This window comes from Ammodytes marinus, assembly GCF_949987685.1.
Source record: "Ammodytes marinus genome assembly, chromosome: 13".
Taxonomy (NCBI): Eukaryota; Metazoa; Chordata; class Actinopteri; order Uranoscopiformes; family Ammodytidae; genus Ammodytes; species Ammodytes marinus.
Genome location: NC_137217.1, coordinates 5,396,686 through 5,413,379, shown reverse-complemented (window position 1 = coordinate 5,413,379; position 16,694 = coordinate 5,396,686). Strand labels below are relative to the sequence as shown.

Below are 16,694 nucleotides of genomic sequence, written 5' to 3'. Positions count from 1 at the left end.
GCGATAGCTAGACTATCGCATCATCATCGAAATAATTCCAAATAATTCCAAATTCAACATCTTCACGGAAACTAAGTTTAATGGTAGTGTATGTCATCAGTATGCGTGTGTCAGTGAACAGCAGGTCCCCCCCCAAACACACGCACACACACACACACGCACACACACACACACGCACACGCACACACACACACACACACACACACACACACACACACACACACACACACACACACACACACACACACACACACACACACACACCCTTCTGCTATTGGTTGTCCCGGGCGCCCCGCCTCTAGGCAGGATGCCAGCTTTAATAACGCATGAACTAGAGCTGCAGCCGCCAAGAGTCCGACAGAACGCTGGAGAGGCTGGTACCGTTGCCGAGCCCGTTGACAAGCTGCTGTACAGTGTTTCACCAAAGAGCTTTCTGCGAGAAAGAGAGGCACAGCACAGCAGCGCACATTAAAAGGCAGAAACTCAACAAGGGAGGCTTGCTGAAGAAAAGCAAAAGGATCACTTTATAGCGACAAAAGGTGCCAACACACACACGCGCGGACACGCCGTCATGTTGTGGGATCTATGAGCGTAACGACAGAGAGACACCGGTGCGTAAAGTTAGTGAGTTGATCCCGCACGTCTCCCGCTTCACACCCTTAAGCATTATTACTTTCATTTTTTGGGAGGATCGCTCAGCCTGCCGGCTCCACAGTGGATTTTAGACCCCCATCATAGTGCCTTTGTCTGCGGAGGAGCGAGGCTTGTTGGGTGGTAAGGTTTCCATCGGAGCACTGTTGGGAGACGACACTGAAGGACGGGTCCCAGTGAACGTGCCACATGCGTGTGGAGGATATGGATTTGCTTTTACTATAGCCAAGATTTGCCGCGGTTTTTTAAAGCATTCATTTTTCATTTTTAGACAGTGTGCGTGCTTTTTTGTTGTTGTCAGATTTTTGACTATTTGAACGACCGCACGAGATTTTCAGGACTCATCGTGCGGAATTACAACCATGAACTTTGTTGTCACTTTGGTACAAATCCTTTTGGCAGCGGTTCTTCACCTATCCACTGTAAAGGTGAGTCTTTGTCTTCGTATGCCTTTAGATCGAATATTCATAATGAGACAGGAACATTTGTTCTCCTTTAGAGAACCCTTTACATCCTTATTTACAAAATGCCCTGAAACCTGTATCATAATCTATTATTGCAAATGTTGCAAATAATTTTAAAAAAAATGTCTTCCCATCCTTAATTACCATGCAGAGACAAGTTGGCCAATTATAACAACTGACTATAATAAGTAATTTTTTTTTACTTAACAGCTTGCCTTTAAAAACATTGACTTCAATTCCATTCAAAATGTTTAGTTTGAAAATAGCAAGGAGTCACATATGAAGAGTGTATTTTGACCATACAAAACACATATTTCATTTCGGTTTTATAATTCTTAATAAGTTATTTAGGAACAACGCTTACATCCGTCGTTTGGGAACGGGCCGGCCCACCTAACTGGGTGTAATTGACAGCGTGGAATGAGTCATAAAAGTTGTGATTTTGATTAAATACATTCTAGATACTGGATTACCTCATAGCCTATACCGAATTGAATAGAGACTGCTTAGATCCCCCTAAACCTTTCTTCTTAGTTTTTAATGCTATTCCTAGTCGCTATTGTAGGAGAGTGCGTGTTAAAATGCGAGATATATAAACTAGACTGCATGTTAGTCCTCTCCCGGTCTCGTTTTTCTTTTTCTCACGGTGATAGTGAGCATGTGGAAAACTGAGACCCGGTTTCTCCTGTCCTGCCGCCCTGCAGGATGCCCACTTCTTTTCCCACACATGACCGACCTGCTTTCTCACGCAATATCTGCACCAGTTACACCAGCCAGCCAGCCAGCCACATTAGGGGAACGGAGATCTCTCAGTGGGGATGCTGAGTGTCACGTCATGTCACGTCACGTTTTTTTTTTTTTTACGATCACAACAAACGCCGGTTCCTGCCCGGACATGTCAAAATAAAACTCAAATACAGTCAAACAATTTCATTTATTTCATTAATTGGATAGAGTCCTTTTACATGTATTCTCACAAATTAACTCAGAGGAATGCTTTTAATTGGTAATGACTCCTTAATAACTTCCACATCAAAATTTGACATAGGCCTATCTTCTTTTATCATAAGTCAGTTGTTGGACAATTTGCTTTAAGGTGGAGTCAGCGAATGGAGAGAACGCTTGTTGTCACGAAAAAATTTAAAAATAATCTGTGAATATACCCTCACGAGTGTTAATACACAGCCTAAGATCTGTAAACGGGCATGTTGCTTGCCACAGTGGGCCCCGTTTGTTTACATTAGCTGTGTTTACATACCAGTTTACAGAGCCTAGGCTTTGAATTACACCTAACATTTTTCAGCGCACACACAGTAATGACAGGTAGCTGATCGTGAGGAGATATTCACAGATTTTGACAAAAAGCAATTTAATTTTATTTTTGAATGATTAGAAAAAAAAACGGAAATTATTATACTGTCATGAGTTAGCATTTAAGTGTTACTTTATTGTCATTTTGGTTCACATTCAACTATGTGAGCAACAGGCCACATTACTTTAATTTTGTAGGTAAACGACTAGAAGCTCACTTCATCTTTTAACAAGCAGCATGAGATAGAATGGAGAGTAAAGAGCAGGTTTTTATTCTCAATAAGGATGTATATAGTATACAGTATATAGCTCACATCAGGGTGTGCCGTGTCATCCCTATGACTTGGCTTGCCCCTGGGGACCATGTTAAGATCTGGTGTAATGAGCCGCGTGTGAAATGAAAATGAAAACCTTAACATAAGTTGGTGTACTACAGCAGTGCGTATGTGCGCAAAGTAAAAGTTAACGAGACGGATCATATGAATGTGTTTTACGGTGATGGGTTTTTATAGAGGCAGTGCTGCATGCCAACAAGACATATTTAACCCTCTGGTTCTGATGTGCATCTCTTTTACAGACTGCCAGCATTAACAAGGGACTGGACAAGAGTAAAAATGAGGGTAAGTGTTCAATCTTTTAACAGAACTGTCTTATTTAAATACCTCATTTCCTCTGTGTGCTAGGCTATGTGACCATAAGGGGCCACCTAGTGGACATGTGGTGAACGTGTTGTATCTACTGTATCATGCCTCAGACATTTATTTTATTTCTCGTCAAAGTTGGCAGCTTTTGACATGTGTACAGGCTGTTTTTGTTCCTCGGTTATTATGAGTATGTGTTTTTTCCATACAGAGCAGACTGGGATTAAAGTTCCCAGCAGCGGTGAAAGGTCTGACATGGGACTTCGGAGTTGTACCATAAAAAAAGTGCTGCAGAATTTCAAAACAAGAAACTAGTGTGAGAGACAGGGGTGGAAATCAGTGAAGGCCTCTCTCTCTCTGTATAATTCGGCAGTTGTTACAATTTTTTCTGGATTCCCCCCCCCCCCCCCCCCAACCAGTTGTGTTAGAAATCAGCAGACAGTCGTGGCCTTGATTTCAATGCCACACTGCTGGTGTTTGTTTTATAAAAGTGACACTGTTGCGTTGAGGCCAAGGTTGGGACCTGTTGCCTTTCGGTGATGGATTGGAGACACAGATTAGCCACTACAAACAGTGTCACTAGACTACGTTTTGTTAGTGTTTTGTAGAGGAGCAGGAAGTCTGCGGGCTGCACACCGCTGACCTTGACACACACCCACATTGTCAGTGAGAGAGATCACAACACCTGTCAAAAGCTGTCATATACACTGAGATAAGACCCGTGGCCACCCGATTACTCCTGGGTGGAGAGAGTTGTTCTGAACTGTTATTGATATGACTTGGAAGTCCTCCATAGCCATGGAGGAGATTCAAAGTAATAGTTCAACATGTTTTAATTAGATTTTTGCATCACTCTCTGGCTCAAGAAAAGGTGACAGAAACCATTCCTCTAACTGTGCGTGCATTTTATATATATATAGAACTGGGCATAGGGCGCTCATCCAGGTAAGCTTAGCTCAAAGATTTGGTAGTCAAAGGGATATTTCTTCAACCACGGGTCCCACACAATCATCCAAACCTATAGAGTCGGTGATACTTTTGTTTGGGGACTATTCAGTGTTCTTCCTCATGAGTTGCCTCGGTTTGCAGTTGTCATGCAGATGGCTCACCATGTGACTATGTGCATGGAACTTTTGGTCATGTGATAACACTAATACAAAACCGTGAGATATACTGGAAAGCCCAGGAAAAGGTTAAAGCTGCACTATGTTACTTTGGGTTTGTCAGTGGAAGTAGAACATTTTCTAAGGTATATTCTCATAAATGAATGGGAAAAAAAACTTTCCTCACAGGAAAATGTGATCCCTGGAACACAGTTTAAAGTTAGAAAGTGAATCAAAAGTTACTGTTGTTGTCGTTTTTTAACAGCAGCAGGGCCCACAGTTGTGTTTACAAACCCTATTCCAGTCTTATGTTTGGTTCCAGGCACCTCAAAATCATTTGATTTTGATTTATGATGATATAATTATGCAACAGTAAGAATTACACGAAAATGTGTTTTGTAAAGTAACTGCAGGCTCTACAAATGAAATGTAAACAAATCCCCCTCCCCTGAAACTGCATAGTGCACCTTTAAGACTGTTTTTTTAAAACCCGGTGCCAGTGGTGTTTGCGATCAAGCAACATCTCCTTTGCATACACACGCAATACTGTTTTAGTGGGATACATTCACTCTTTGTTTTGGTTCTTTGCCGATGATCGGAGACTTAAAGAGGATCACCGGACGTGTGTATTAAATGATGATGTAACACGGAGCAAATCCTTGCAACCTCGGTTAGGAGGTAGAACCAGTCGAGTGTGTTGACGGTAGGCCGTTGTTGTCGGCTGACAGTCACGTGAATTACAGCCACCACTGTGACGTGAGAGGATTTTAGTCAACAGTCTGTTAAGGCCACTTGCTTACTCATGCTTTAGCTAAAGTCATGGTGACTTCGAGGCTGACCGGATAGTTTTACAATATTGTTTTACTTTAAAGGTGGAGTAAGCAATTCTGAAGATTATTTGTTTACAAAATCACTTTTTGTCAAATCAGTTAATATCGCCTCACAGTGTGCTCCTTGTCTGTACTGTGAGGTAGGCTCTGTAAACGCTCACTACGTGGGCCCCTTTTGTTTACATTCCCCTTTGTTTACAAACTAATTTACAGAGCCTAGGCTGTGTATTAACTTAGCTTTTTTTTAAAGCGCACTCACACTACAGACAGGTGACACAGGAGATGTTCACTGATTTGACAATTAAGTGATTTTGTCAACAAACATTCTCCAGAATCGCCTAGCCCACCACCTTTAAGTTGAACTAAATGAAATACTCAACGATCCAATTTGTGTTTATTATTTGTAGAATTCATTTATCATGAAGCTAACTTGCATACTATTAAAGCATAAGTCCAGAGAGGCAAGAGCCAGTACAGCACAGCACAGTGGTGGTCTTCCTGGGGGGTGACATCACGTGTCAGAGGTGAGCCTTGGCGCCACAGTGCCTGAGGTCTCGGCTTTTCGGACTAACCAGGGGGGTCAGGGAGTTAGCGCGGGGTCGCTGGGAAAACCACCTCTGATGGACTGTGGGACTGGCTTTTTTCAAGGCATGGGATGAAAATACAGAGAAAGGCAGACAGCTCCTTCACTTTCTGTAGCTTCATCGAGGCTCAGAGCTCATTTATCAACTCCTCCAAATATAACTTGATGGTGGTGTGATGCGGGGAATGTCAAAACTTTGCTGTAGTTCATATCCACACTCTCTCTCTGTATTTGATATGATTGACTTCCAACGTTACTCATTCACATTATGAAAATGTTGCTTCCTAATACCAAATACATCAACGGGACATCCTTTCTTTGTAGCGGCTTTAATGTAATTATAGCCACTTAAATAATTCCTTGAATGTCTGTTCTGGCCTCTATTTACATTTTCTACTCTTTTGTTACACTACTTCTTACGTCCTGTGTTGTCTATTCCTAAATGTGGTTGCTTTTAATCTTTGGAGATCTTGGAATTTTACTTCTGCTCAAACTACAAACAGTTGCTTTGTATCAGAGCATCAGCTAACATTTAACGCCTGTCAAAGACAATTCAGATTCACAGTTTAATTAAAAAAATGCATTTGTTACTGCTCAGGCCATAGGTCCATGGCACTGTTTCTGCTAGCTGCCCCTTGTCCTTTGTTGAGTGATGAATGTTGGAAAAAAGGCAAATTGTAAAATCGTACTAAAAAAGTGTCCACTACTAGATAAAGCTTTTTCTAATCTTTTTTTTTTCTCACTGGCTGTTGATGGTTATGGTAATTGTAATGAATGAAATGAAATGAAAATAATATCCATATTTTTTTTGTCTTTTTTTCCAGTCATCCTGCTCACAGAGGTCATCACCAAGAGTATGTGTCAGCCCAGGGAGATGCTGGTGGACATCTTCCGGGAATACCCCGAGGACACGGAGCACACCTACGCCCCGTCCTGCGTGGTCCTCAAACGCTGTGGGGGCTGCTGCAACGACGAGGCCATGGAGTGTGTACCCACGGAAACACGCAATGTCACGTTACAGGTGAGCCCACTGCGGATGACTGGGGGAGGGGGGGGGGATGGGGGGTTGACAAAAATGCCACTAAAACTTGTGCTTTCTTCTATTTTGTTAGGGTAGAGGTGTAATAAACGGCGTTAAGAAAAATTAGCCACAAAGCCTATTATTTCTGTTAACCTGGCCAATCTTAAAAAGCAACCCTATGCGGGTGGACCTATTCTTCCATCTTAGACAAAAGTTGAAGTTATTCTACAACACACTCTCCTAAAACTTCCACAATATTATTAGACGTTAAAAAAATGTCCTTGTAGTTTGGGCAAACAATGAATTAGGTCAAGAGAACAAGTTATTTAGTTGATTTTTTTTGGGATGTATGTATTCCAATCCCTGTACAAATGTATTCTTGAAAGGGAAAGTTTGATAATCCTAGTAGGAGGCCCACTTTCTCGCTTATTCCATTGTATTCACCAACATCTCACAGTTTTACATCAGCAAATTGAGTTTGTTGTGAAGGAGTTGGCTCAGTTTTTAAGTTATAGTATGTCATTACGTTTAGCATTCCCATACCTAGATCACATTTTGACCCCCCCCCCCCACCCACGTGCAGCTTTTTCCATTCAGAAGCGTAGGGTAAGAGTAGGGAAAGTGAGAGAGCCACGCATGGCATCTCAGATATGTTGTTTAAAGCCATGCACTGCCCTTCACAGCAGTGTCTCTGTGGTCAAAACCTCAAATGTTTGCCACAGATGCCTGCAGGACAAGTATGGGGGGAACGTATAGACACGGTTTAATGTCTGAGAGCCCACATGGCTTTAGTGTTTAAACTGAAGGTTATGAAAAAGTTATGTTGCTGTTCTTTTAATATAATCCTTGCCTTTTGTTATGTTCTTTCCTTTTCGCTAAATAGATAATGCGGTTCCGACCGATGGTAACGCAACATACTGTACACTTAAGTTTCACAGAGCATCAAAAGTGTGATTGCAGGTAAGAGACCGTGTACACAGCACATCACATTTTTCACACACACACACACACACACACACACACACACACACACACACACACACACACACACACACACACACACAGTGACAGTGATGCAACCGAAAAACAGAAGTATAAATCATCTTTTTATTTTTTGTATTTCAGACTAAAGCCAGATGTTCAAGGAAAGAAAGAATAGTAAGTACTTGTTCTGTTATTTTCTCTTTTCTCTTTTTGTACTCTGCTAAGGCAAGCATGTGACAAGTGTTTAGGAACTTAGAATGGGTTCCATACCAAAACAAATACATTTTAAAATATTTTTTTGGAACAATGGGAACACCGAAGTTTTTCAAAATAAATGTTGTCTTCGCACGAGATGGGAGAGAAAACTTTGCAATACACATTGTTTCTCTGGTACTTTTTTTTGCATCAAAGTATAATAGCAAGAATATGATTACGACATTCAGTGCCAGCTTGTTGTTTCACTTTTGTTGACAACATTGTGTTGCTCAGGGCTACGGACAGAATTGGTGTGTGCAAAATGAAGTTTTAGTTTCTAAACCCCAGTAGAAGCTTTTTCAACTTTTGGTTAAAATGCACAATGCGGTTAAGTCAGAAGAAGCTTGGAAGGTACAGAGCAAGGCTTTCAGATCCCTTCTCCTACATATCTTTACAGGGCTCTCCCACACTGTAGGGTCTGCTCTTTTTTTTATGGCAGCGGAGTTTGGTGCTTTATGGTGCGTCTCTAGCAGCGTGAGGGGGATTCGGGGCGTAGCCGGCCCGGCTTCAGACCACCCCGCTGCTGTCTGCACTCTGCACTCCAAACCTGACCCTCGGCACCTCATCCACTTCCCCATTCTAATCATAGCAGCAGGTGTCGTGCAGTTAACCTATTTTTATTTTTAGTGCTGTAAATATATGGCCGGGGCTTGGAGACGTGCCGCGGTGTTGTCGTTGGTCGCTGGCTGTGCTGTCACCCTCGTTGACATAAGGGCTGTGTGTGCTTGACGTATGCATGCGTGTGTGTCATCTCAGCTGTAGGTCAGCTGCTTTAATTGGATAAGGGCAGTGTGTGTGCTTGTGTGCTGAAGGGTGCCTTGGACGGATTAAAACCTGATGGATAGGTGGATAGGAGAGATGGGATCATGTTAGCTGAGTCAACCTACGTTTGTCCTGGGGGCTGAACTGAGCAGAGGCTTTGTCCGGCCTGGTTGGATGCCTGCCTGTCACTCTGCACGTAGGCAGTTGCCTGTCTTAAAAGCCTGTGTGTGGCAGGGTGGAGTGGACGTGGTAGAAAGAGGGATGTGCCCATTCATGCAGTCGGTTACACTACAGGAACATACATCCTGATGTTGAAGCTTAAGCCAAATGCTCTTGGCTAATGCTAGTAACTTTTTGTGACCTTTTAAATGAACCTTTTGTACGCAGGTTACATTTCTCAATTGGGTCCCATTTTATGACTGCATTTACTCAATTTCTTTGGCAGTGAAATTCAGTTGCACAAGTCATTTGTTCCACTTATCTCTACGAGGAACAGTTATCTGTAAGGCTGTCTGCTGCACTGATAAGTACTCGCTGCACCAACTTTCTGTTGAGAGAGCTTTTTTATCTTGTCGCCACATTTCCTTTTTGTTTCAGATGGCAGATGGCCACAACAGCTACAGTCCCCCCAGCTAAAGTACCACATGTGGTGGTGTGCTATAAGCTTGAGATGGTTGTAGCCTTGAGAGGTTCACCGATAAGTTCTGCTTTGGTTTTCTTTGTTCTTGTTTTCATACAGGTTGTCTAGAAGGCGATACAGGATTGATCCTGATGCAAAATGATGTGCTTTAAAAATCAGTTCTACGAGACAAAGCATAGTTCCTGGCCGCCCAATATCAACTATATATATATATATATATCTAGTTCTGTCCGTGTTATGGCTTTGGTGTGGCCTTCCATTTCATACGCTGAGAACTGTTACAGATACTGCAACGACTCTGGTGTCTACCTCAACTTCAAACTATTATATGTCATTTTTTTTTGCAAAAATGTAGCACCCTACTTAAGGCAGTTCAGTTTTGGGAGAAGTTGGCTCAGTTGGTTTTTGGTTCCAGTTGCTTAACTTAAGGTTTATGCAGAGATGGTGTCTGTCTAGCAAATCCTGGAATCATCTCCCCGCCGCTGTTAAGAATTTCCTTCACTCCTGCCAAACAAAAAAAAGCTTCATGTCATTTTCATAGCATTGATTTGCATACATGGCAACGCAAACTGAAGATTGGACCAAGATTGAGTTCATTGATGCCCTTTCACATTAAAACCTTCACATTTTGACAGCACATCAAAGACAATGGAATTAACATTTGTATTATCTTAATATGAAGCGATTTGTGTGTCAGAATGTTGGAGCAGAACATTTCACATCAGTGGTGGAAGGGCAGGATGAGTTAATAATTTTTTTCTTGACACCTCCTTCTTAACTGTGGCCAAAGATTCATTGATATCAAAAAAGTGTTCCCGACGTTAAGCATAAAGCAATGGGCGCTTCTCTTACTGGTTAGCCCCTGTGTCACTCCTGGAGCAGTCAATACCAATCTTCAATTATACAGGGTCCAAAGGCCGTGAGGTTGCCAGAGTTGTTGGATTAGTGGAATAGCTGTGAAACATCAACGACTGTTCTGTTTAAGTTTGCAAACATTTTCATCACAAAAGCGACAAGGGGATTTGGTGGGAGAGGGGTGGGTGTGTGGGGGGAGGGGGGTGCATGAGTGTCTGTGTCTGCCCTTTTTTTCTGCAGAATTCGCTCTATAGCTTAGATCTCTCTCTCTCTCTCTCCCTTTTTGCTTCCCTTGCAGCCACTGTGCGCCTTGCTCAGAGAGAAGAAAGCGCTTGTTTGTGCAGGACCCTCTCACCTGTAAATGTTCCTGCAAATTCACACAATTAGACTGCAAGTCCAGGCAACTTGAGTTAAACGAAAACACTTGCAGGTTTGTTTTTTACCATACATACACGATAAACAACATGCCTTCGATACCTTCCTCTTCTTCTTCTTTTCCCACCCATCTTCCCCCCCCCCCTTCTCTCCGCCTACATCTGTGCAAATGGATCTCTTTACTGCTTGAGAATAGCATGCTTCTCCTTGCTTTTGGTGTTGCGTCGGTGTGTGTTTATAGATGGGAATGTGTGTTCTCTGTGCCTGCATTGTGTCTCGTCAGACGCGACAAAAAAATCCAATCTGAATGTTTTGGGGTGTAACAGGTTAACTGCTTGCGCAATGTTTTTTTTATTTTTTTTATCTCATACTTGAAACATTGACAAAATTCTTTCTTTAAAAGAGTGGGTTCATGGATAGAAACTCCCAGACCCGGCCAATCCCATATTAGGTCTGTCTGGATGAGGCAAACAACAGAGTAGACATTATTTACAGTGTATACTGAAAAGTGTAATCTCCACAATGATTTAGCTACTTGTTTATGATCACAAGCCACTGTTGAGAAAATATTATTTTTGTACAGCGTGTGCCTCTTAGTTCCGAACAAGACCTTGTTTTAGAGGGATGCCATAAGTCATTATATAAATGCTTTGAAAAGGGCTTCAGGAGGGCTGAAAAGTAGCCCATGAAGGAGCGTGGTATCTGGGAATGCAGACCAGGTTTTAAGGGGATAGTTCAGTATTCTTTTAAGTCGGGTTGTATGGGGCACTTAGGCATAGTTTGTGTAAGCTTTTAACATATCAACTTACAACTACCCTAAATGAATGCAAGTGAATGCATTTTAATTAAGTGATGCTCCAAACATGCTCCAAACTGATGCCTGAACATTTAACAGCCACACCACTGTGACAAATGACAAAAAGGATTGGTAGCCCATGGGTCCACTTACTATCTTTTTAGTCTCAGAGCTTTCAGGGTCTTCATCAGCTGCTAGATTCTTCAGTGCCTTTATACTAAACTCATATGAACTCCATTTTATGATTAAAGACCGTGAAATAAGTCTGACAATTGTTGGAGGAAAAGAGTTAGGCCTTATGTTATGATCTTTTTTCAACAAAACTTTGTGCATTGGAAAGTTCCACTAGACTGTGTGCAGCACGGAGCCACATCTAGAGGTGCTGGTACTCTGTTTCACAACCTCTCCTGACCCAGCCCCTTCCATGACCTCTGACCCTGGACAAGCGACCCCCCACATTGCTTTGGATTTAGAGTAGCCACACACTTCTGGGTGGAGTGGCCGCTGACACAATTCCAATTGGCTGTTTGGTGTTCAGGAGAGATATGGAGTGGGCCAAAGGTTTAAGAGGTCTCTGGAACTAAGGGTTGGATGCTTGCTGCACACCCCCAACCACTTCACTCCACCCAACCCCCCCTCAGCCCACTGATCCTTAAGCTACCACCACAGTTGCAGGCAAAATGTAGTGGTGTGAAGGTTAAACAAAGCCTTCATGTTCAAAGACGAACTCTTTAATGAAGAAAGTACACTTGTTACACTCCAGAATGAGTTACCAAGAGGTGGTCCCACTACCATATATATCCCAACTCCCAACCTCCCTCACTGTCCACTTTTGCTTCCTGTTTTGCCCGGCCTCTTGACAGTTCCCCTTTATTGCATGGAGCAATCATGTGCAAGACATCATGCTTTTCATATTGAGTTTGATATTCTAGTATGAAACTAGGCTACAAACCAATTTTGTACAACAGATTTTAACCAGATTTTTTTATCTTGTCCTCCACAGATGTGAGAAACCGAGGAGATGAGACCAGCAACACTGTTATGAAGGAATTGTTTTCTTGGCACAGCACTTTGAACCCTAAAGGATGCATTCCCTGAAAAAAGACACAAAATGACAACGCAAGACAGGACATTCTGGACAATGGAATCTTGCCACTGTTCAACCAACTAAAGATATTAATATATATGTACGTATACTATAGGTACATCGACAATGTGTATTGCTGCTACGACAAAAAAAGACACTATTTAAAGTAAAAAAAAAACGAATGCGCCGTTGGCGTGTGAATGGGAAATGTTTTCCGTGGTGTTCTGCTCATGGGTAGAACTGGTAAGAAGAGAGATATTTTATTTTATGGAACACTTCACTGGATGCTGGTCTGCTGTGGATATATGAATATCTTAAATATTTTGTTAATGTAAGAAGAAGAAAACTGGTGACCACAACTTCATGGAGCGGTGCAGCAGAAAAGCCAAACTTGCCTCCGAAACACTTAATGGAGGTGGACAGAGACGCCTGTTGGAACTTGAACGGAACGGTCCAAGAAACTGTTTCCCTCTTTGAGATGATGTGAAGTTTTGACTCCACTGAACGGAAAGCTGGTGTGAGGAGAGAACACACCCCAAAATGAATGAGTTTCCCACTGGACTGTGGACGCGCAGCTTACGTACCATGGTGACAGATAATGTGAAACTGACCATCTTCCCGCATGGAAGGGTTACCGATTGACAAGGACTGTACTTAAGTTGGGCTTAGTTTTGGGCAGTAAAAAAAATGTTTTGGGCAATGTTAAAATTGGGAGGCCTACTCCTGATTGTGGGCAAGGCAGCAACTTAATGTTGGACAATTAAATTCCATCAGGGTTAAAAAGGTATCAAACTACTACCTTTTTCCTGGACCTGCATCCTTCAGTAACCCTTCCCTGATGGGAAAAGAAACTTGTCCCTTTTTTTGTGCACAGAGTTTATTATTATTTACATTTTGAGGTATTTGCGTTCCTTTCACAAAATGTCTTGAGACCAGGCTGACTAAAGGGATATTACTGTAGGTCTATACAGAGACAAATACGTAACTATAGACAAGCTGATCCCAGATCAGCACTTTAAAAAAATCCACAACCTTCCCGAATCTTTATTTATAAGGCTTTTGTGTGTGTGCTCCAAAGAAATAGTCAGGTATCCACTGAGCAGTTCATCGTAAAACAATCTGTATATACTTACTAGATATCCCTTTGTCTAGTACCACTACATCTAATTTATAGAATATGTTCAGTATTCTGTATTCTGATATATTTATATGCAGTGTTATGGTTATTTTGTTTGTTTGTTTGTTTGTTCTCCTCAATTGTTTTCTATCTGTCTGGTAGCTTGGATGGAGAAACATGTATGACTGTAGACTCTTTTTTTTAATGGGGAAAAAAAGAACTGAAAGACAAAAGCTTTGACATTCCTGATTTAGACTAGAGCTGTTTCTCACCAGCCGTAGGGAGGGAGGGGGATCACGGTTGGGCCCTGTATGACCGAAAGAAACCCCAGCCACTAACATGTGCGTGCTTGATGCGCCAACACAGGTGTTTTTCATTTTGGACTGGGGTGGATAGAGACATGTGGTTTTGCACTTGTGGGCCTTGAGAGAGACACGTTGTATGGAGGGGGACTGAAGGAGTCTAGTTGCTGTTGCTCAGCCCAGACCCTAATTTAGTGAAGACTGTCCAATCAGACTGGGAGCCTCTAGTCTGAGGGTGGCACAACACTGGCACAGGGTTTTTTTTTCTCTGACTTTAACCTAGGTGCTTAACCTAACCTAATCGACATATTGACATATATTGATATATAAGTGTTACGCCAAAGTAGTGTGTTTTATGAAGGATACAACCACTTACCGGCAATCAAACTTTTTTCAGTTAGTGTTAAACTGTGACTTATGAGAAAAATACATTGATGAGCCTCTGCAGCGATATATGACGAAGACTAGAATACAAAGTTAAATTAATTCTAATGCCTCGTTTCCCCCGAGCAGAGTGGGTCGGGTCAGAGCGGCTCAGAGCGGGACAGCTCGCTTACGCTAAATCTTGTGGTGTTTCCACCGCCGACCCTACCCTTATGGTAGGGCGGGTTTAGGCTGGACTGCGATAGCCGGCGCCAGAATGTGGGAAAAAATATCGGGCCATGGAACAACTGCGGTCAAGCCAGCGATCTCTCGTTTTGCTTTGCCAACCCGAACCGCTCTGCTAGGTGGAAACGAGGCATAAAGGTTTATATTAAAAGAGTAAATGGAGAAAAAAGAGAAAAAAGAGAAGTTACAATAGGAAGATTTAAACATACTACATTGATGTTATATGTTCGTATAAGTCAAAACATGTGAAATAAGTTAAGGTCAATGTAACACAGTATGTGCTACCATATATTTAAAATATTACATCTGGTTCTTTAATGTCCAGGAGGCTGTGCTTTACTCATCAGCGTGATACATTTTGACATAATTCCAAACCCTTAAAAGAATGATTCGGTTCGGAGTTCTTATCTCAAATCTATGGAGCATGGTGTCAGGGTATTCTTGCGCAAGAAGGAGTCACTTCTGCTCTTATAGTTACAATTAATAACTGTTGCATAACGTTTAGTATTTATGCCCTTGAGAGATAATAATACATAGACATCAATGAGTGATTTGTGCTCTGGAATGAATAACTTGTGCTCAAATGAGTAACTTGTACCCTTAAGTAAAAAAAAAACGGAATCCATTCTGGTAAAGAAATGTTAAAACATGTCAAAAATAACACTGAATGATGAAATCTTTAATACATCCGTCCTCAAAAATCAATACTCGAATCCTTACATTGCCCCTTTGTTTTTTTTCACACAGCTAGCATGTGTGTGAACCCAACAGCCAAAGCTGGCCAACAAAAGAGTAAATAAGGAGTGCTGAAAACAACGCCCAATGTAAACTGTTGGTCACAGTGAATTTTGACGGTACAAAAGATAAGTGAAATTAATGACATAATAATATTAATTTAAGGGAATTAGTTCAGTAACATAAGGGCACATCTACAACACCGAAACACTCCTCCCTATAACTGGCAGGTCCAGCCACAACAAACCTGTATCTTCAGTTCTTTGCTGCTACAATAACTTTAGATTCATCATTTGAAGGAGTTAATTACTATTACTAATTTGCATGCACAAAAACGGTGTGACAAAATAATCGTACTATACTTGCGAGGCTCTGTACAGAACCGATAGCAATAGTTAGAAGAAGGATCCCTTTTCCTCTGGAATAGTGACACATTTCTTTGAATGAATGCATTACCCATGTTTCTGTTAGTGCCAGTTGTGCCACTGCTGTTCATGTGAACTGACCTTCTGTGCTGCCAGCCTCAAACTAGAGGCCTGTGAGTGTGTTTCACTGAGAACCGGCTGCTAGCTCAGTGCCTGTGGCCTCTCCAGTCCTATGATGATGACAACATTCTATTTGTATTTAAATGACAAGACTTTTTTTTTTTTTTTTTTTTTTAGTTTGTACAGCCACACATTTTTAGTATATTTTCACATTAATATATTTATTGGTGCTGTAAAAAAATGTTTTACAATATTAATACTCTTTTTGTTGTTTTTAGTATAACTATTAAAACATATTTATTTTGAAAATACATTGTTTTTTCTCTTATTAAATGTCAAATAATTTTAAAGCCTATCTTTTTAGTGTGAAAATGGGACAAATATGACTTGTTTCACATACAGGTAGATCATTAACAGACATGATGTGGACTCCAAGCAGACAGACAGTTTGTAATCTTAGTTAGAACACCATAAACATAATTTTCAGAAATAGTTGTAAGATATTTCTATTACTTATTTGTTGATATAGTATGTAGGTGATAATTTGATATATTTGTATTTGGAAAAAACTATAGAATAACTGGGTGGGGACACATAATCATTCCTATATCCCATGTGGACCTAATCTAGGGGATTCACCTCAAGTGGCCAACAGCATGGATGAAATCCGGAATAAATGCAAAAGTATATAACCTATAGTGCTTCACTTATGTCTCCCCCATGAGGAATTCTGAGTAATTACAACAACGCTGGCGGCGCATCTATATAAGGTAAGCCTTCGGTGATTGCGCACCAATTTGATTCCTTCTGCTGTGTGTCCACGTTTCTTCTAAGCAATAGAATTAACTACTGAAACATTTCGTGGACGGATTTACAGCCATTGCGCCGGTGTCGAGGGGGCGACACCAGTTTGTAAACGCTGTCATACTGAGAAATACAGAGAGAGTTTTGTGGAGCTGATAGGATGAATCAACTGGTTTGGCAATGGCTTTGAACCCAAATTAATGTATATGAAAAAGTTACGCACTATAGCTGTAAGTTGTAGTTTAGTTGTTATTGTATGCTCACTTAAAAGATCATTTTAGGAC

General features: G+C 41.4%; 1 protein-coding gene across 1 annotated transcript; it reads left to right on the top strand.

Moving 5' to 3' along the window:
* Positions 1–379: 379 nt before the first annotated feature.
* vegfaa (vascular endothelial growth factor Aa) lies at positions 380–15,808 on the top strand. The gene is made up of 7 exons (XM_080039222.1): positions 380–1,079; positions 3,004–3,046; positions 6,408–6,604; positions 7,488–7,564; positions 7,730–7,762; positions 10,399–10,530; positions 12,275–15,808. The coding sequence occupies exons 1-7, from the start codon at positions 1,014–1,016 to the stop codon at positions 12,294–12,296; spliced, it is 570 nt and encodes a 189-aa protein (XP_079895348.1). The 5' UTR covers positions 380–1,013; the 3' UTR covers positions 12,297–15,808.
* The last annotated feature ends 886 nt before the right edge of the window (positions 15,809–16,694 follow it).